Genomic DNA, 22542 nt, shown 5'->3' on the forward strand with positions numbered 1-22542 from the left:
CTTCTTCTTCTTCTTCTTCTTCTTCTTCTTCTTCTTCTTCTTCTTCTTCTTCTTCTTCTTCTTCTTCTTCTTCTTCTTCTTCTTCTTCTTCTTCTTCTTCTTCTTCTTCTTCTTCTTCTTCTTCTTCTTCTTCTTCTTCTTCTTGTTTGCCCTTTCTTCCAGCCTATTCCCTGACTTTGGACTTGATGTTAGGTCTATGCTCTGCATCATTTCTGGAGGGAAGATATGGGCTGGTCCTATTGTTGCTTTCTTGGGATATTGAGTGTTTTGTTATTCCTGGATCTCAGGGAAAGGCTGGGGACCTGAAAGCTTTCAGTCCTCTCAAAGTGGTCAGACCCAGGGCAAGAATGATTGCTGCCTGTTGGTCTGAACTCTGCAAGTTACTGACCTGGGTTTGTGGCTGAGCAAGAGTAGACTGCTGCTAGATCCAGCCCCTTTTAGCCAGATAGAAAGCTCTGTTAGTTCAGAGTGGCAGAATTTTTAGGGTCCCCTCTAGGCTGGGATTCCTCTGCAAGCTGGGCTAGGTGTTTTAATTGGGATCCTGCTCTATGGCTAGAATCTGACCCATACCATTGTGCTGCTGACTTCTGAACTTTCTTCTTGGTATACTGTTCCAGGCCTTCCTATTCCCAGTATAGGTCACCTTAGTTTGCCCTGGGTCTGTGAACTGGAACTTAGTAGTGGGTAACCAAGCTATCCATTAGCACGAATCCTCACTTCAGTGCCCCCGTATTGGTCTAATGATGCTGCAGTACGGTTCTAGGACCTCCTATTTTTCTGGTGCATAACCTCACCCAGGATGCTTCCATCTTCCCAGGTGTGCTGCTAGCCCTACCATTTCCCATTGTCTGAAAATCTCACCATTTTTCTGCAGCACCAATGCAATATTCCCAGCACCTACAGTCACTATAAACATATCTGCATGGAGCTCAGTCACAAAATATAACAGACTCTCCATATATAAGACAGAAGCAAAACATTTATTCAGACACCAGAAAATGAAATCCCAACACCAGGAAACTGAATGCACCACAAAGTATCAGAGAGTCGCACCATCCATTAGCTTTCTCACAAACCAACACAAGCCTAGCTGTCACAGCAGGTGGAAAAAACCCAACTTTTACTCACAAGCCTTTCTGTCTCCCTTGTCAGGGCACTGTCCTCCCAACCATCTAGTCTAGTCTAGCTCTGTCTCCCAGCTTCCTATGGGCTGTGCTCCACCCTTTAGCAAACTCTTCCCACCATAGGCTCTATGTGACTACATCCAGCCTGTTAGGGGGAAGAGTTTCTTTCTTTTTGCCCTTTGAAGGGCAACTGGGGTTAAGTAACTTGGCCAGAGTTATAACTTACACAGCTAGTTATTTTGTGTGGGTGTTAAGTGTCTGAGGCTGGAACCAAACTTGAGTCCTCCTGACTCCGGGGCCGGTGCTTTACTCACTGTGCCACCCAGCTGCCCCAGCAGAGTTTATTTTCAAAGCAGGAAAGGTCTTCAAATTCCCTTAGGCTTTTTAAGGGGCAGGGAAGATCTTCAAATTCCCATTCCCATTACACTATCTCCTTAGGTTAATCTGGGCTGAACAAATGACTCACTGTAACTTTTCTGCATTTCCTCACTAGAATTTGGTATGATGCATTTTCTAGATCTGTCTGGAGAACTTTGTGGATGGGAGCTTGCTGTCCTGTTTGCAACCACTCTACTATCTCCATCAATAGTTAAATTAACGTTCATAGATTCTCTAAGTGCTTTGTGATTTTCAGTACTGAGGAAATTAAAATTATGCTGTATCATTTAATAATTGATTCTATTTTTTAATTGACCCTTTCCCCCATTTTGTCAAGTCCTATTTCTCAGTTAAGCTGAAAATGTGACTTGTCCTAGTTTGAATTGGCTTAAAAGCATGATTGAAATGGAACAGTGCTATAACTTATGCAAGTAGCCCCTGGGACATCTGCTTTGTTGTCTGTACCCCTCCACCTCCCCAGGGAGGATAACTTGGGACTTCTGTTTTTTTTCCTATAAACAAAAGCCAATTTAACCTTCAAAAGATAGTTCTTTTGCCCTTGTCTCTTCTTGTGAAATTAGGGGTGGTTTGATCTCTTTCAAGTGGACAACTAACCAGGTGGTCTTGATTTAAGTGGTTGTGATCTTCTAGGGGGCGACCAGGTGGCTCAGCGAGTAAGAGCACCGGCCCCAGAGTCGGGATGACCTGGGGATTGAATCCGGGCTCAGATACTTAACACCACACCCAGAGATAACTGGCCATGTAATCTTGAGCAAGTTACTTAACCCCAATTACTTTATTAAAAAAAAAAGATTACATGAGGTAGTTGAGTCCTATAAAGCAATTAACATTACTTAATTGTACAAGAGGGGCATGATCATCCACACCTGGAGGCTAACCTACTTTTCCCAGCTATTAGCCAATTGTGGTGTTCTTTGACCACCCAGGATTCCTCCTCTCCTGCATCTCAATAAAGAGGGTCCTTCCCCTCTGCCTCTCCCTTTCCAACCCTTCATGGTTGCTGACCTGACTAAGGGGCCACACTGGCCCACTTTATTAATAGCCATATGTATCACTGCTAATAAACCATTATCTTGCTTTGAGAAAACATGCCTCAGTTTGCCTTTGTTGCATTTTATTCATCACAGTATCCTCTGCCCTCTTTTGTCATGGCTGTTGTCATTATGGAATTGGAGGGCATAGTGAAGCACTGAAGCTTGTTTTGTATTTTTATCTGTTTCATGGATCAGCATAGCCAAAACATTCATTGCCTGGTGGCCAACCTTCTGTTGATACACCTTTCTGTAATTATCTAGGCTGGCTTGTATACTTTAATACAATCTGCTTCTAGTCCTGTACTCATAACCACTCATTAAAATTTATTTTGTACTGTATGGCTTAGAAAGTGAGGGAAACCTCCAGCACATTGGGCAGCCCTTCTTTGGCAAAATTTTGGGAAGATATACATAGGAATCATACAGGATGGGCAGGCATGGATGGGCTGCTCTCTGTATCATTGGAAGGAATTCCTGCAAATGAGATCACAGATACATTTGAGAGAACTTTTGTGATTCTTTGGGCTCATCAAAGATAAATTATTGAATACTCACAAATACTTGTGTTTGCTTCTTTGGGAACATATAGTCTGAAGCAGACAGTACTGATTTAAACAAAGTAAAAATAGGAAATAGGGACAGAAATGTAAAAAATCAATTTTTAGTGATATAGTTACTTGTGTTTTTTGTAAAGGCAGAGCAAAATATTATCACAACCATTCAGGAATATTAAACAACAACAACTGTGCCAAAAAAAACTGCTTTAATATTTGTCCCTTTTATTTTTCTCTGCTTTGCTAAGGTATCCATCTGTATTTTTCTCTTAAGCTGTAAACTTATTTTTGAAACCACTGGTGTTGTCAACCAGACTGGCCATTATTTGGAGCTTTCCAAAAATTTATGAGTCTTTGGGGGGCTCTGGTCCTAGATTCTCTCAATAGAAAGAAAAATTAGAAACAACATTTACCTTCTTCAACCCCCACCTCACAGGAGGATTAAGCTTTTTTTTTTAATTGTCATAAGCAAACACTCACTATAGAGGTGAAAGATTAGGAAATTTATGGGGAAAGAATTCAGAGTTCTACTTTGCTGAGTGCTGTGAACAACAGTGAGTCTAAGATCCTACGATGGGTGTAAGTGTCTGAGTATTATGCTTAAAACCCTAAAACAAACAAGCAAAAAAGGTGTGAGCGGACAGCTAGAAGCATCATTGGTTTTCCATGAATAGTGAGTTATAGTAGTAATTTCATTAATTTCTTCACCTCAGTCAAGATATGTTAGTATAAGTTGCTTAACTAAACATTAGAAGACCTATCTCATTTAACCTTTGGTGTTTTACTCTGTAACCAGGAGTAGTGAAGAAATAAATTAATATAACATCCTTTTTTAGGAAAAGAAAAACCTGAAGATAAGCAGTGGGTGTAATTCTTTTCCTGTTTTTAATTTAATAGCAAGTTTATGATTTTATGCAAAACCATTTGCATTACATTTGACCCTCTGGGAGCTAGGTTTCCCCCCCTTTTTTGTGGGTATAATTTTGCGTCTTTAATAATCTGCTGTTAAATCCAGCCTGAGCTTGATTAATGAATTGTGATGAGCTATTGCATTAATTTTCAGGTTTGGTCTAATACCCTAAAAGGCTGCAGCAGTGCTTGGAGTTATTAATGCTAATAAACTCTCTAAGAAAAGCCATGGGAGGATAGTGTGAAAAAATAATATGGAAAAAAAATCCTCTGTCTTTTGGGGCAGGGGAGGGCTATACAGTGCTGGCATGGGGGCAGTCTCTATTTCTTATTGCAAAATGGGTTACAGAGCCACTAAATCCAAGACAGTATTGAATGAGGAAACCCAGATAGAGCTTCATTCTGCAATAATGTCCTACTAGAAAGATTGCATTCCCTGCTACAGTCTGCCCCTCTGGCAAGTCAATATTCTGCCTACCCTTCAGTGTTCTATTTTCAGACACTGACCCCAACATGGACCTGACATCTACTGGTACCAGTGCAATGGAATCATAGCAAGGCCTGAGTGGTGCTGAAAAAAAATCTTTGTTCAAGAACATTTATAGCTTTAAGAGGCAAAAGCAAACAGACCCCCCCCCCCACCAACCTCCAAAAACCTCACCCTTTTTCTACCAATTACATGGATTAGAGATTTAAAAAAGAAGAAAAATCAGTGGTATAGTGATATAGAGTCCAGTTCCCATATTTTATAAAGTTAGTTGCTTTTATGGAGGATTTTCACAAAGCGTTATGACTGTTTATAGTTACTGACATTCAACTTTTATTCCATCCACTAGCTCAGTGTGTAGACTATTAGCTGACTTTTTTTTTTTTAAAGCATTGCCTTAATTGAACAAAGGGAACTATAATTCTCTTAGGGCAAATGCAGTTGTACAGAGGTAAGAAAGGGTTCAAGATGTTAAATTAGCATAGGTGGAGGGAAAACAACCAGAGGAAAAGTATATTGGATAGACTTTAATTCAAATTTAGAGCTGAGGGATTTCTGGAAACAGACCTACAGTATACAGAAGCTCCAAAAGGAAATTTTATGTGTGTGTGTGTATGCATTACACACACATACACACATATATATTTGTAATCTCTCTATTTATTTATAAACACACATACCACTCTAGTATCTTTACCAAGAAAACCCCAAATGGGGTCATGTAGAGTGAGACATGACTGAAAAGACTGAACAACAATACCACATATGTATACATACTCCCACTACCATATATATATGTCTATTAGAAGAGAATTAAATAATTTATTTCATATGTGTATATGTAGATACTGTGTGTGTGTGTGTGTTTGGTAATGGTAGTATTGTAGTATTGGCCTGGGACCCATAAGGATTTAATTCTTGGACCACCTGATTTCTTGTGCAACTCTGACCAAGGTGTTATGGTATGTAGTAATACCTTGGTTTTCTTAGATGAAAAATAGGAAGACGAGTAAATCATATGGGAATCAAATTGAATAAACAAATATTTTTTGAACTCGTGTTGGATATAGGTACTGTGCTATGTACAATGGTGAGTTTAAAAAGGTTTGACATAGGCCCTGTCCTCAAGGGACAAGGACATAAACCTTCAGCTCTTCTATATTTGCATTTAATGAATTAGTTGATTATATTGTTGATAACAATTAGGATATGAAAGAAGGTCAGATTGCTGAGGGATAATGGAATCAGAGAATATCAGTGTGGGATTGGTTGTATATTTTAAAATTAATCTACATATAATGTCAGGGAACCAAAAAGGGAATGCTGATACTTCAGTGTCTAGGTCCATCAATCAAACAATGAAAAAGCATTTATTCAATGCCTGATATGTGCCAGGCATGTAGTTCCTACACAGGTTCAGCTGACACCTGCAGTGTTAGATTGGATGCAGTTTCTAGGATCAAGACTTCCTATTGGAAGATGTTTCTTGGAATTGGTGTATTCCCTTTATGATGCCACTGGGAGTCAAAACTATGAAAACAGCTTTGAATCACAGGTCTAAACCTAAATAGATGTGTGATTTTTGACGAGTTACTTAATCTCTCTGGTTTGTCTATAAAATGACGGTGTTGAACTAATTAATCTCTTAGCTTCCTTCCAGCTTTAACAATGTATGCATCCATCAGTGCAATTCCAAAATTCATCAACATTTCTCATCTGCTCTGCTGGCTCAAAGAATAGTGGGTCATTTCGGCAGATTCTTTCTTTCTAGAAGTCCTCAAGACAAGGCTGAGTGAACACGTGTTGGGGATGTTGTTGGGATTCCCAGACAGCCTTTAAAGGTCCTTCCAACTCTAGGAAAGTATGTGTTAACCTCAGCTTAGCTTTCACAAGTTATCGGTCATCCTAAAAGCTTCTTAACTGCTGGGCTAGTCCTATTTACCCAGGTTCTAGAGAAAGTATTTTACTCCCCCTCCTGCCCGGACAAAATTCAAGGATGAGATAATCATGTTAAAATAGCTCTAAACCACTATTTTTCTTTCCTGGTCTTAGAAGAATAATTCCAGTGGGACATTTCCAGTTTGATAGGATTCTAGGTACATGATTATGCCACAGATACTGTACTTGAAGCAATCTGTGTTTTGACGTGATAAACTGATAATCGCTTTACAGCTAAGTTGGTTCGCAGATAGGCAGTTAATATTGTGAAACTTCAATAAAGTCAGCTGTCAATGTAATAGATATTGCATGTGAACTTTCTGATCCTTCATTGTAATCCTTTGAATCTCCCTTATCCATCATCCCATAATACGTTTGTTTAGTAGGGAAACAGGCTTCTAAAATCTCACCATCAAAGGTAAGCCTAGACAATAACATTTCCAAATCTGACACACCATTCTCAACAACACTGTCAGAAGTCTATTTAGCTATCAAATTTAGTGAAGTGATGTAAATTTATAGGGGAATGGCAAGAGACTGAAAAGTTTTCCTTTTGCTTTTCTGACCAAGGAAAAGTTTTAGACTCAATCACAGAATGTCAAAGCTGGGAGGGACCTAGGGGCCATCTAGTCTTACTTTTTCATTTTAGAGGTGGTGAGATGATAACACTGAGGCACAGAGATGAGAAAGGTTTCTCCAAGGGCACCAGAATATCTGATTCGAATCCAGATCTCCTATCTCCTTCCCAGTTCTGGTAGTGTGTCTTGGTGGATAGCTTGCTGGACCTGGTGTTAAGATGTTCTGGGTATGAATTCTGCTTCAGACACAGCTCTGTGACCCTGGGTAAATTATTTAACCTGACTCAGAATCAACAAATCACCAAAATTTGGAGAGAAATTAGAAGACACCGCAGTAGCCATCTAGACTAATCCGTACACAAAAACAACCCTCGATATAATATACCTGACAATATGCCATTTAGCTTCTTTTGAAGATTTCTAGTGAGAATGAAGTCACTAATTCCCAAGACCATGCATGATATTTTGTACATCTCTAACTGTTGGGAAGATTTTCCTGATATCAAACCTTAATTAGACTCTTTGTCACTCTCGTTTTTATACTCTGGTGCCAGTCAGAACAAACTAAGGTCCTCTTCTGTGTGAAAGACCTTCAAATACTTGAACCATTTGTCCCTCCAGAGAATTCTTTTCTTCAAAGTAAACATCTTATGATATATGGACTCAATGCCCTTTACTAGCTTGGTTTTTATTTTTTTAAATTTATTTTAATTTTATTTTTTTTATTATTATTTTTTAGACAATTTTCTAAAATGTGCCTCCATCCTACATTTGTAAAGGGGTTTTTTTTAAATTTGACTATAAGACTTAACATTGATTCCTATTGATTTTAATTTTATTAGATTCAGCCCAATATTTCTGAGCCCTAGCTATTCCTTCCAGTGTGTTAGTTATCCTTCCTTCCACCCCCCACCTTGGTGTCATCTGTGAATTTGATAAGCACACCACCAAGTCATTTATGAAAATGTGAAACAGTACAGGACCAAGTACAAATTATGGAGTTACTCTGCAGGAGACCTTCTGTCAAGTTGACTGAACCATTAATGACTATATTTTGAGTCTGGACATGCAACAGTTTTAAGAACATCTGATTGTATTATCAGTGTGTCTACATTTCTCCATTTTTTCCTGCAAAAATAATATGACACATTTTATTAGGATTCATAGTCCTTGGAATGAGGCAGATGCTTAATAATAGGGCATTGAACTTATAGTCAGGAAGATCAGAGTTGAAAGTCTGCCTCAGACACTTACTAGCTATATTGACTGTGGGTAAGTCACTTGGTCTCCTTAGCTATAGAATAGGGTAATAAGAACAAATGCCTCCTGGACTTGTTAATACAAAATGTGATCTTTGTAAAGTGCTTTGCAAATCTACAAGTCCTATATAAACATTTGTATTATTAACTACTATATAAATATTATTACTAGTGTTATTATTATTCTTGTTAATTATTAAAAACAGAGGCTCAGCAATCTTTATCTCCTTGCTTTTTTAGTACATGGGCCAGGTGACTTGAATTTATCAAAGGCATCTAGGAACTCTATTGTTACACCTTTCTTCGTCTGAGTTATCATCTACCTTTATTTTTCTGTCATTTTAGTGCAAAGGTTATTTTCCTTTGTAGATAAAAGAGAAGCCAAATAAAAACTGAGCAGCTTTGCCTTCTCTCTTTTATCTCAGTTTCCTCATCTGTAAAATGGGGATAACAACAGCACCTACACCATAGGGTCATTGTGACTTTGCAAAACTTAAGACATTACATAAATGGTAGCTGGTATTATTTACATAGCCCTCCCACCCCACCCTCCCCATAAAACATTCAAGCAGTATATTTTTGTATCTGTTTGCCTATGAGTTTGCACTATATCTATTTCACTGGTTTGTCGTAATGCATAATTTCCAACGGATAGGAGTTTTTCTACTAAATCAAACAACTAGGTGGTCGTTAGGCTTAAAAGAACTGTGGTTTTAATAGTGGTGGCAAAGTATTTGAAAAAACAACTATAATCCCAAAGAAATTCACCTTTGAAAAAAGAAGTCGGAGTGATTTACTGTTAACTATACTTAGTTATCTTGCCCAAATGGATTATCTTCCCAGTAATACCACAGGGAGGTACCTATATGACCTAAGGGCCTAAACTCCAGGGAGAAATCAATAATAAACCAGCTTAGCTTTTCCAAGTTGTCACCATTTAAAAAAGTGACTTTCACTCTGTTCTCATACTCCCCAGGGTATACACTGGTTTATCCGCAGGGTAAATGGATTTTACACAGTGTGGGGTTCAGTTCTGGGAGTAGAAATTTTCTTCGTTTAATCCTAGGAAATGGAGATAACTGCCAGTAGATTGAAGAACCAAACAAAGCAAACAGTTCTCATGCTTAAATTAAGCAATTCTATAAAGTTATTAAAAAGAGCCACACAAACTAGAAGAGGTGAGGTCAAAAGTTGGGTTGTATTCAGAAAGCACCTGCTATTATTCCTGGTAAAAATTCTGAAGGATTCTGACTGGTTTCCCTTGGAGCTAAATTATGTATTTCTTTTCTTTTTTTATGTATTTCTTTTCTTAACAGTCTTGTAATTCATTATTCTCTTATCCAAACATATGAAATTAGGAGCTTTTCCCAGTCATGGCATAATTTAGTCAAATATTTATAGTTAAGGAAAAAGTAGTATTCTCTCTCCTTAAAGACAGTCTAAGACAGATAAAGACCTTCTTAAAGAATTGTGGAAACTACCTGGATTTATGGATATAGGATATTTATATGGATTTAGGATTATATTGAAAAATACTTTTATTCAAAGAAAAACTTAAGGAAGCCAAAAGAATTACATTAGATTAGAATATATTCCTCCCTAAGCATCCATTGTAAGTAATTCTTACGTCAACTTTGTTCGTAGTATAGTTCTTGTACAGTCCAGATTTTGATGTCAGGAGAACATTGTTTTTTATCAATGTACCCTTGACAGTACCTTGTTTTCCTTTTTAGGGTTGGTGGGTAATATGTGCTGAGAAGGTAGGGAGGAGGCAATCTGGGTAGTACCCATGGAATACCAGTTCACTTCAGTTATTCAATCTGACAAATATTTGTTAAATTCTTATTGTGTCTTGTTCTGGGCACAAAAGGAAGAGAGATATAAAATATTTGATAAGAAGAAAACATGCTATCACTATAAGATAGGACACAGAGACACATAATTATAACACAAACTAAGGCCTAGTAAGTATCTGAGAAATGCAATCAAAGTGCTATTTGGGAAAATGGCATTTGAGGCAGCCTTTTAAAGTATAGACACTATTTTAGCATGTTGGAGGTGGAGTAGAAAGGAAATTCTAGGCATAAGCACAGTAATGATGGTGGAAAATTTCAGATTGTGGTCAGAGTCAGGGGAGGGGGAATGGAGGGTCACATTTGGAAGGACTATGGAGTATGTGGAATGAAGTAGTCTGTTATAAGAATAGAAAGGTGGGATAGTATCAGATTGTGGAGGGCCTTGAATGTCAGGATAAGAAGTTTAAATTTTTATCTAGTATGAAATAGGGTTTTGAGCAAAAGAGTGACAAAGCTAGATCTGGATTTAAAGAGGGTGAATTTGTTACCACTGTGAAAGAAGGAGCTACAAAAAAGATGAGAATGGAGGTGAAAACTCAATTGAACTTGATATATTTATTAAAAGTACAGTATCTACTATGTGCAAGATGCTGGAGTAGGAAATGGCAACTGTTCTAGTATCTTTTCCAAGAAAATCCCAAATGGGGTCACAAAGAGTCAGAACCGACATGACTGAACAACAACATAAGATTTTAAATCAAGAGTTGTGTGGAACCCAACAGGTCAAATAGTCCCAACTCCCTCATTTTATAGATTGGGAAATTGAGGCCTAGAGAGATTAAATTAGATTACAATCCATTATACTGTAAACTCTTTGAGGGCTTTTGTTGTTGAGTGGTTCAGTTGTGTCTGACTCTCTTGACCCCATTTGGGGTCTTCTTGGCAAAGATACTGGAGAGGCTTGCCATTTTCTTCTCCAGCTCATTTTACAGATGAGGAAACTCATACAAACAGGGTTAAAGGACTTTCCCAGGGTCACACATCTAGTAAGAGTATGAGGTGGGATCGTCCTGACTCCAGGCCCCATGCTGTCTCCACCGGACCACCTAGCTAGCTGCCTCTTTGAGGGCAGGGTTTGTGGTCTTTTGTCTTTTTGTATGCCTAGCCTTAGCACAGGGGTCTGGCATACAGTAAATGCTTAATAATAATTGATTAAGTTATTTACCCAAGGTCACACAAGTAAAAAGTGGATGAGCTGGTATGTAAGTTCAGGGCCTGTGACTCTAACTTCAGTATTCTGTTGCCAATGGGGAGGTTTATATTTGATCCCACAGGGAGTTGGAGCCACTTTAGATTTTAGAGTAGGGGAGTGACAGGATAGGACCTTCACTGTAGGGGAGATGGCAGAGACTGCAGGCAGGACCCCCAAGTCCAAGTCCAGTACAGTATTATAGGAAAGAGATGAAGGCCTGAATGAGGGCAGTGAATAAGGGGATGGGAATGACAGGTATGCTGGGTATAAACAGGCAAGACTTGTCAACAGATAGGATAATGGGGAGATGGGGAGAGAAAGGGAAAGCCATTGATGAGTTTGAATTTTAAAAACTAGAGGACTAACAAGATTGTAGCATCCTTAATAGAAAAAGTTTTATCTACCTTTCTCCTGATTGTCCCACTATATTAAAGAACTATTTACATTTTCTGCTTTTATTAATTCATTTACATGTAAGTATTTAACATATTTTTTATCCTGGCTTTAATTTTTTTTTTCAGATTCTGGATCTGTTGGACCCAACTGATTTCAATAGCTGTCTCAGCTGTTTTGTGAGTAGGATCTTTTTATATCCTCTCATTGGTTTTGCCAGAAAATCAGATTCTTCCCTTTACCTTGTGCCCCAAATCTACTTCATTGTGAGTCATCTTCTTAGTTTAGTGAACTCTGGGCTCAACTCAATTCATACAGGGTAGGCAAGTCAGACTAGCTGAAGAAGAGATAGGAGGTAGCATGTATTGGACAAGTAGAACCATCACATGATCACCTTGACCACCATCTCCCAACCCATGAATCTTGAGACTAGGAATGTTTTTAGACCAGTGCCATTGGCCATCATCATGGGAAGCATCCCCTGTGGAGATACATTACCTCTAGAGGGGCTACAAGTACAGTTACTGAAGACCCAGAAAAGAAAGTTATTGACTCCAAAGTCCTTCACATTATCAAATGGGTCAACATCAGAAATGGATACAATTTTATCAGTGGAAAGAACATCAAAGAGGAATTAGCATCTTCTTTGCCATGTTACCCTAAGGACTATGACATTTTTCCATTTAACTTGCCTCTTATGTGTTGTCTCCTGATCAGAAAGTCAGTTTCTTGAGAGCTTGTCTTTTATATTTGTATCTCTAGAACTTAGCTCAGGTCCATGCTCATAGTGAGCTTAATAATTGTCACATTAGGGGGGAGGCCAGGTAGCACAGCAAGTAAGAGCACCGGCTCCAGTGTTAAGAAGACCTGGAGATCGAATCCCGGGCTCAGACGCTTAGCACCCACCCAGAAACACCTGGCCGTGTAACCTTGAGCAAGTTACTTAACCCCAATTGCTCAGGGGCGGCCAGGTGGCTCAGCGAGTAAGAGCACCGGTTCCAGTGTTGGGACGACCTGGAGATCGAATCCCGGGCTCAGACACTCAGCACCACACCCAGAAATAACTGGCTGTGTAACCTTGAGCAAGTTACTTAACCCCAATTGCTTAAAAAAAAATAATTGTCACGTTAGGGGTGGCCAGGTAGCACAGCAAGTAAGAGTACTGGCCCCAGAGTCAGGATAACCTGGGATCGAATCTGGGCTCAGACACTTAGCACTCACCCAGAAACACCTGGCCATGTAACCTTGAGCAAGTTACTTAACCCCAATTGCTTAGGGGCAGCCAGGTGGCGCAGTGAGTAAGAGCACTGGCCCCAGAGTTGAGATGACCTGGAATTGAATCTGGGCTCTGATACTTAGTACCACACCCAGAAATAACTGTCCGTGTAACCTTGAGAAAGTTACTTAACCCCAATTGCTTAAAAAAAAAAATCGTTACATTCATTTATTCATGCATGCATTCATTCATTCAATTCAACATAATTCAACAAGTTGCTACATTTTGTTTTATTGATTCCAGTGGGAATTGAATGATGTGATGTCCTCTGCTCTTTTTTTCTACTAAATTTCTAGGATATCTCACACAGCCAAGCATGGCCCACATGATAATCAGAATCGTTATTTGAAAGTGTGGTGCATTAGAATGCAAAAGAATAGAAGGGATAGATAAAAATAGTTGTCGGGTACAGAGAAGGTAAGCTCGAAGACTTGGAAATGGGGAACAAGAGAGATATCTTCAAGTATTGGAAGATATGTGGAAGAGAGATTAGATTTCTTCTGCTTGACCCCAGAGGACAAAATTAAGAGTAATGGGAGAAAGTTGTGGAGAGGTATGTATTTGGGTCTATGTAAAGAGAACCCACTACCTGAGAATCACAACTATCCCAGAGTGAAATTAATTGTCCTTATTGTTAATTGATTCTTTTTCATTAGCCTTCTTCTAGCAGTCCATGTAAACCACGTGTCAGCATTTGTAGTAAAGGAGATTTCTTTTTTAGGCAGTATTTGAAGTTTTGGGCCTCTGAGGTCCCTTCCAGCTGTGTTTTGGGAACAAAATACAGCTGCTGAAGTGGGGGAATTTAGTGGCATGTACTCTATGGATCTTCTTTCTAAATTTTCAAGTTGATAATTGCTTTTGTTGAAGAAATTTTTTTTAGCAGACCTGTTAAAAATACCCCAAATGGGCCAGCCCCACAAATTAGTCAATAGTACAGTTGTTGTTGAATTGTTTTTCAGTCATGTCTGACTCTTTGTGACTGAATTTAGGGTTTTCTTGGCATCAGTACTGGAGGGGTTTGCCATTTCCTTCTCTAGCTCATTTTACAGATGAGGAAATTGTACAGTAAAAAAAAATTAAATAAATGAATGCTTACTACCCCCAATTCCAATTAATAAATGCTTGTTAACTTATTGGCTTGCCCTGTCCTCTCAATAAAGGACATCAAAATATAAATGACATAAAGTACAGATAGAGACAGGTGGAGATAAGACTTTGGTTAAATACTTCAAAGCCATGCAGTTGTCCTGTTTTCTTCCTCCTTACCAAGGCCCATATGTGATATTATTTTAAGTTAACATAGCATATTTCAAGAGGAGCTGGGCATTTTGGTGCTCCGGTCCTGTCCATTGCAGACTCATCAGATGAGATGCTAAGAAAGGCAAACTAATCCATGAGAAAGTCTTAATAGGTCATTTTAACTTTGCATTTTATTTAACCTATTTATTTTCCCACATAGACTCACAGAGCAAGTGGTCATGTAGCTTTGCTTAATCATTTCTGGTGAAGGTAAAAACATTACTTTCCAAGGGAGCTCATTCTACTTTTGGGTATCCTCGTTCCGTTTATACTTCTTGGATCATGCTATGTCCTATTCTGTTTGACAAGTTTACTAGACTTTTCCATGGGGGGGGGGGGGAGGGAATTAAGTTGAGTCATTCTGCTTTCTTTGTCTTTCGTTGACATTGTGTCCTATCCCTCTCCCTCTGGTTGAGCACTTCTTGGTTCTTCATTTTGTACTGAATACAAGTTAAAATATCCCTATATATGTTTAGTATTTTTGGAGCTTTCAGTTTATTCTGGGTTTTAGCCTTCCTCAATTTATTATTAACATTTTATGCCATTCTTTTGTATTCTTTCTTGGAATGTGCCCCTGCTTCCATTTTTTTTTATACCTGAATTAAAAAAAAAAACAGACATCTGAACTCATCAGAGTTCCCTATGTAGCCACGAGGGGCTGCCTCCCACGCCCTGCCCCCTTTTTCTTCAAATGAACATTTATTTTAAGGGCCTGTGAGGTGTTGAGTGTGCAAAGGCAGAAATGAAAGCTCCCTTTGTTCTAAGGGAGCTTAAATTCTCCTGGAGGTATGCATCATGTCCACATATAAGTCACTGAAAAGTTCTATGAGGAGGGAGGGAACAGTAATAATTGGGGAGGGGGTGTTAGGAGATACTTTTTTAGGAGGTGGCAACTGGGCTGGGCGTTGAAAGAAGCTGAATATTCTAAGAGGTAAGAAGGCAGGGCATTATAGGCCTGAGGGACAACGTGCAGCTAGGTAGTGCAGTGGCACTCTTGCCCTGGACTTAGGAAGACCTGAGTTCAAATGTGGCCTCAGGCACCTATTAACTGCATGGCCCTTTGCAAGTCACTTAACTTCTCTTTGCTTTAGTTTCCTCATTTATAAAATTGGGATAATAATAATTCCTACCTCTCAGGTTTGTTGTGAGGATCAAATGATCCAAATGTTAGTATTTGTAAAGTATGGTGTTGAGCATATAATAACCTCTATGTAAATGTTAGCTATTATTGTCACACAGATGAAAGATGGAATACCAAGTCTAGGGAACTTCCACATTAGTCTGGCTGTGTGGTAGAATATATGAAGGAAAATTATATGAAATAAATCTGGAAAGGTGGGTGGGAGTCTGGTTGTGAAGCCTTTTTATAATACTAGACCGAGGAAATAGTATTTTATCCTAGCCACTGGTTTTTCAATAGGGGAATAACATGGTCAAATGTGTTTTAGGAATATCAATTGAAAGTTGTATGGTAGATTGATTGGAAAGGGAAGACCAGATGCAGGGAGATAAATTAGGAGGCTATTACAATAGTAAAAGGAAGAGGCTGTGGGTGCCTGAACTAGAGTAGTGGGTGTGTGAGTGAAGATGAGACATGTAAGATATATTGTAAAGGTAAAACTGACAAGACTTGGCAGCTCATTGGGTATGGGAAGTGAGGGAAAAGACAGCATCAGAAATGGCCCGAGACCGAAAATCTGGGTAATGAATTCAATATAGTAGTGTCCTCAATAGAAATATGGCATCTTGGAGAAGTGGTGGTTTTGAGGTGTGGGGGGAAGATAATACATTGTATGTTGAGTTAAGTAAAATTTTAAAGTTGAATGTGACTCCTAGGTGGAGTTAGTTAGCTAGTAATGAAAAAATAAAATTCAGATGCAGTGTGTGTGTATTTGTACACATATTTACCTATACACGCAAATGTATACTGCCTATGAAAACATAGATGCATGGAATGTAATGATATAACCAAAAAAGAGACTGTATTTAGAGAGGAGAAGATGGCTCAGCTCAGAACAATATGTTGGGGAATTTCCATGAACTAGGGGAAAAAAAGCATGAGGAGAGGTTAGATGCTTAGGAGGAGAACCAGAAGAAAGCAATGTCGTAGAAACTAAAAGAAGATAGAATTTTCAGGGGGAGAGAGTGTAATCAACAGTATAGAAATTTGCAGAGGTCAAGTGGGATGAAGACTGAGAATTAGGTCACTGGTAACTTTAGGGACAGCAGTTTCAGTTGAACAATGCAATCAGGTTTTGAACCCATGCCCTTCAAATCCAGTGCATTTTCCCCTGTGTTGGGCTGGGACAAGGGTTTGAGAAGTGAATAGAAGATGAGAAAATTGAGGCAACAAGCATAGTTGATTTTTCTAGGAATTTGGCTATAAAAGAGAGAAGAGACACAGTGTAACGGAGTGATGGAAAGGCAGAGTCAAGTAAAGGTTTTTTTTTTTTTTAAGAAAGAGAAGAGATGGTCATATCTGTAGGCAGCAGGGAAAGATTCAGTATCTAAAAACTGATTGAGGAGAGAGGTGGAGATTGAAGGGGCAAACTTCCAGAAGGTTATCCCTTCACCAAGGGGTTAGCAGGAAGGGCATAAGTAGAGGGTGTGACCTTGGTAAGGAAATATGCCCTCTCTTTTTCTGAGAATGCTGCAAAGCAGCAGGATTTTGAAAGAAGGAGAGTTTTGAAGTATGGAACACTAGAGAAGATGGAGGTCATGGCAGATGGTTTTGTTTTTCTTTGTAAAGTAGGAGGCAAAGTCTTCTGCTGAGAGGGAGGAGCACAGGGAAAAGTGAAAAAAAAAAGCTTAAAGAAAGAAGTACATACTGGGAAATGCTTCAGTAATGAGTGCGATATAGTTAATTAGAGAATAATAAAAGTATTGTCTGTTTCCTGTTCTTGGAGTCCTTTCTCTCATCATCTCTTCTGCCTCTGTTTCCCCAATTTCCTTCAAGACTAATTTTTTATGATAGCTTCTGTAGGAGGCTGGTCCTGCCTTTTGCTAGATTGTTACATCCTTGAAAAAAAAGGACTGTTTTTGTCTTTCTTTGCATCCCTAGCACTTAGCAGTGCCAGGCACAAAAGAAAGGTTTCATAAATGTTTGCTTGACTATCTGACTAATCTGAGAATGTTTAGCTTGGAGAATAGAAATTTAGAAGGTCATGGCTGTTGTCTTTAAGTATTCAAAGTGCTATCACTTGGTCCAGGGATGAGACTGACCAGAGGGCTGAACAAAAAGAAATGGGCATAAACTGCAAAGAAATAATGTAGACTTGATTTGAGGAAAACCACCATAAAGGCTTTCAAAAACCTGATAATTTACCTCAGGAGGCTGCCTCACTTTCCTCCTCATTGAAGGTCTTCATGCCATGACTGAATAAATGACCATTTGTCAGATAGGTTGCAATATGATTTTTGTAAAGGTACTGTTTGGATTAAGTGGCCACTTCTTACCCTTAGGCTTTGTAATTCATTCTCTGATGGACTGAAAGTCTTCTCTGAATATTCAGATATAAACTCCTTTCCTTTTCCTGTTCTGTTTAGATGGGGTACTCTCAACTTACTATTATAGGATCAAAAACTCCAAGTGAGCCAGTTTTAATAAATAAAAGCCAATTTAAGCAGAAGAATTTTGATAACCTAGTTATCAAACTGGTTGTTCTTCATCTGGAGAAACGATGAACTGTTTTGTGAATGAAGAAAACCTTTAATTGTTTTCTACATGTTGTGGTGCCAAAATAATATTAATAACTGGCATTTATTGAGTGTTTTATAATTTTCAGAGGACTTTACATACCTCATTACCTTTGCAAACATTATTTGATCTTAATAACCACCCTGTAAAGGAGACATTTTTAGTAGCCACATTTTACAGATAAAGAAACCGAATCTCAGAGAAGTTGAATGACTTGTTGAGGGTCACATATATAGAAAGTGTCTGAGGGGAGAATTTGAATATAAAATGATCAACAAAAATGAACAATGACTTGGGTGGCTGACTTTTGGAAGCATTTCTAATGTTTTTTTCCAGTTGTACCACTTGGGTAAGGCACAAGATCTTGTGGGAAACACTCATATTATCTTGTTACTACTAAAAAAACAAAAACAAAACTATCCAGACTTACTGGGAAGATAACTTTATAATTAAAAAAAAATTAGAAGAAATATTTTATACATATGCATATCTCTCTATAGATTATTAATTCATATTAGAAACTGAAAGATAGACATGATTACCTTATTAATCAATTAGCAAGCATTCATTATAGCACTTTCTATATTCCAGACACTTTGCTAGGTGTTGGGGCTGTAAAGACAAGCATGAAACAGTCCTTGTACCTGAGGGGTTTATGTTTTAATGGAGAAAACTTTAACAATGTGTCTGTGCTTAATTTAACTTAGATTTTGTCCTTTTGCTTATTTCAAACCCATACCAGCCCATGACTTTCTTGACAGCCTTTCTGTTTTTTTCCTCTTTCTTTCTCTTTTTCTGTCTCTGTTTCTGTTTCTTTTGGTTTCTTTTTCTCAATCTCTCACTGTCTCTGACCCTGTCTCTCTCTCCTGAAAGTTAAAAAAAGTGACTCAGTTCAGTCATATTCAAAGACATATTCAAATAAAAAAGGAGCTAATCTCTGAAGGGAAGGCATCAGCAGTTGGGGAGACTTGGAAAGGTGACTCCTGAACTGAGTCTTGAAGGTAGTGGAGAATTCTTGGAAGTCCTCTAGTACAGAAACAACAGTGCTATTAGAAACCAGGCCATGGGCCATCTGGAAGATGATTGAAGACTGCACTTTAAGAACTACTATCTAATAACTGACATTTATATATTGCTTTAAAATTTGAAAGCACTTTACACACATTATTCCATTTCAGACTTTCCTCCCCTTATTCTTATTTTTTTATTTTAAACAATTGGGGTTAGGTAACTTGCCCAAGATTACATGGCCAGTTTTTTTTGTGTGGGTGTTAAGTATCTGAGGCCGGAACTAATCCTGGGTCCTCCTGACTCCAGGCCAGCGCTCCTCCCCTTAATTTCATGTTTACAGACCTGAATACCATTTCATTAGAGGAACTACTTTGAATAAAGAAACCATTTTGAGATATATCTTTCCTTTTTTTAAAAATGACATATCTAAAAAGGAAAACTTGTAAACACAATGAAAGTGTGAAGAGAACTGAGTAATCTTTGGTTAGGTATTCAATAGTTCCTTTTCCACTAAAATGAGTCTAATTTAAAGGGCTTTTCAAGTGGTCAACTCCCAGGCAATTAATGCACTAACCTAGTAAAATACTGTATTCCAATCGGGAAAACCAAGTTCTTCAATCTGTTACTTCTTGCTCTGCCTTGCCCACTACCAGTAGAAAAAAAAAATCCCTTCTCTTACCAGAATTCCTATCTGTAGCTAGAGTAACAAAAGTAACAGACTTGAAAAGCACTTTGGGTCCAAAGCCTTTAGCGATGTTCTCTTTCTCCTGCACGGTGGGCTTGTGGCTTGCAGGCAGCAGTGGGGTAGGGTCTGGGCTGAGACCCAGCGACCTCCTTTCTTTGCACAGAATTGTGTTTGGGCTTTTCCACTTTGCTAAGTTCGAATGCTTCATCATTCACAATAGGCCTCCAATAGAATAATGATCACCACCTTGTGTTTTGTGAAGTCATGCTCCGGGTAAGTATTATTCACAAGTGTATCCCTGCATATTATTTAGCAGTTAATTATTGGTCTTCATGCATAAAATGAATGTGACATTTGAGACAGATGTTTATTGTTGACTACATATATATTCCTACCCCCACCCCCACCCCCAAGCTTTAGCTACTGAAATGAGCTCCAATTATCATCACAAAGGACTGCATTTGTACATCTGGGAGGTCACATTCTGAGCACTGACACACAGGGATGGTGCACTGGTGTGGTTCTCAGCACACAAACAATAATTTCCTTTTTTAATACACAATATGGAATGAGGTAGCTCAAACAATTGAGTTAAATGCTAGAGAGAATGGATGATGTCCACCAGGGGCCGCTGTTGAACTTCTAAAAAAAAAAATTGATATTGAGAAAGAAAGAAAGAAGGGTGGGGGCAGGGAAGGAGGGGAAAGAAATAGAAGGGGGAAAAAAGCTGGAAGAAAATCTGACATTTCTGTCTGACTTTGAGCATCCTTTGCTGATGCCACCCATGGAATGTTTCGGAAGTGTCAGTAATAAATACTTCTATCAGAAATCTTCATATTCTATATATCTGTAGTGCGTACCCCAAGGAGAGTCATACAAGTGAGACGTAGCTGTCAGAGCCTAATTTTGGCTCTGAAAACTATGGAGGTTGTCAGACTTCTTTTCCCATGTGTGATATTTATCTTGCCTCACAAACAAACGAATCCTGGGTTTTAATTAATTTCCAAGTGCCTCCCGTGATAATTTTTTTTGCCCTAATATATTAATATGATGATTCAAACTTTTGTTCAGTGGCAGACTTTTTGTTAGAAATCACTAAAGGCTTGGAGGGTGTTTAGTGTTATCAATAAGCGACAATGTTCCTTGGTTTTGCTGTGAATCAATAATGGTGCTCTTTCCTTCTGTTTATTTTTAGAGGCATCAATGCGATTTTAGATCCTTAAAGTGTTTTAAGCAGATCCTGGGTAAACTGATTCTCTTTCCTCTGATTGGAAGAAGCCCTGGAGTATTCTGTCCTTATTGCCTTGAGAAGACTTACTTGAAAAAGTTCTTGATTCCATGATGAGGGAGTGCATTTTCTCCTCAAAAATCCCCCTTCAAGAAGGACTTGATTCTTCATAAAGGAGGCAGAAGTAGCCTGTTGAAAAGCTGTGTGCCACTGAAATTGATAAGCAAAGGGGCATCGAGTGAGTTCATTTCTTCTTTCACTAGCCAATAGCCCTCTCGATAGTTAATGAGAAATGAAAAACCCACAAGATGATAAGAAAAATTTGAAGTAGAGGAATGGTCGGAAGTACTATGCATGTTTCATTTGAATTAATAAACAATATTCTTTGGAAGCAAATGTGCTGTGGTGATTTTTTAAAAATAGAAATTAGGTCTTGGGAAATGTTGCTCTCGTGGGCATAGGCTTACCTCATTGCTTTATGACGTTTATCTCTATGCTAATACTATTGTGATTAGAAGGTTGTCTGAAAATTAATACACATTTCTAAATTCTCTTTTTAGCTCTTTGATTACTGGAGTGATTGGAGAATTGTAGAAGTAATAGTTATCTTTCTGTGAAAAAGATAACCAAACAATATAGGGAAATGGTACTCAAAAAAGTTAACTTATAATTTCATTTAAAAGGCTATTAATTATTAGTATCAAAGAGATTTTTTAAAAAAAAATTCTAGAAAAATACATGGCACTATTTCTTCTTACATGTCTGGAGACTATATTCAGATCAATGTGATTTTCCTTCCCCCCCACTTTGACAGTCTCATTGCCCCTTTAACTAAAAAAGCATCTTTCCTATTTCCTTTAGGGAATTTTAGAAAAATATAGACTCTACTGAGGAGTTTTTAAAGTTTTTTTTTTTTTTTTGGTTCAAATGATGTGTATTTTTCTATCCTGCATGGTATTTGTAAGTATAACAGAACCAACCTTTTAAACACAGATTGCGTCTGACAGGCTTTGTTTTATGTGATTTCCAAGAACTATTGTAGAAATGCTTCTTAATTGAAATAGTTCTCCTCTTTAGTATTTCTTTCATTGTCCTTTCCTTCTTGACATCTCATACATTAAATCAGAGACTGTTTTGGAGACATGAAATGACAGATTTTTCAGAGCATGATTCTGGATACTGATAGATTCGCACCTCTCAAAGCAGACAGGTTGCTATTGCCAGCCTCTGAAGAACCTTATTGTACAATGGCGCGTCCGTCATCTGGAAACACAACCATAAACGGCAGGTTAATCACTGAGGAAAGACCCATGTCATTTCTCCACTACCCTGCTTCCTATGCAAGAGCTATAAAGCCAAGTAATATCTTTTTCTGCTGTTTATTTTAATAAAACCTGGGACCCACTTTAGTTTGAGACGTTATTTTCTTTTGGCCAAAGTGGGTGGGGGATAGACTACTCACATAATTTAGTCCTGTGTTGTGAGGGAAAATTGAAGCATCCTCTTGGAATATATTTTTCCCCTCATTCTACCCTCTCATGATGAGAGAACACATAAAGTGAATGAGATGTGACATCGGCATGCACAGAGAACCCATTTGTTACATGGAAATTCAGAGGAAAA

At 38.4% G+C, this 22542-nt stretch overlaps 1 protein-coding gene across 3 annotated transcripts in view; it reads left to right on the plus strand.

The window, feature by feature from the left end:
- RWDD3 (RWD domain containing 3) overlaps nucleotides 1-22542 on the plus strand; it is an 835110-nt gene that overhangs the window by 428114 nt on the left and 384454 nt on the right. For 2 of the 3 annotated variants that reach the window (XM_069063385.1, XM_069063386.1), the window contains exon 6: nucleotides 11852-11902. In XM_069063385.1, coding sequence (XP_068919486.1) covers nucleotides 11852-11902 — 51 coding nt within the window. Of the gene's footprint in view, nucleotides 1-11851; nucleotides 11903-20886; nucleotides 21316-22542 lie in introns of those variants that run through there. The other variant, XM_069063387.1, reaches the window with a different exon arrangement.

This window comes from Petaurus breviceps, unplaced genomic scaffold, assembly GCF_028583685.1.
Source record: "Petaurus breviceps papuanus isolate PSGF00001 unplaced genomic scaffold, PetGlider_PUasm1.0 90564, whole genome shotgun sequence".
Taxonomy (NCBI): Eukaryota; Metazoa; Chordata; class Mammalia; order Diprotodontia; family Petauridae; genus Petaurus; species Petaurus breviceps.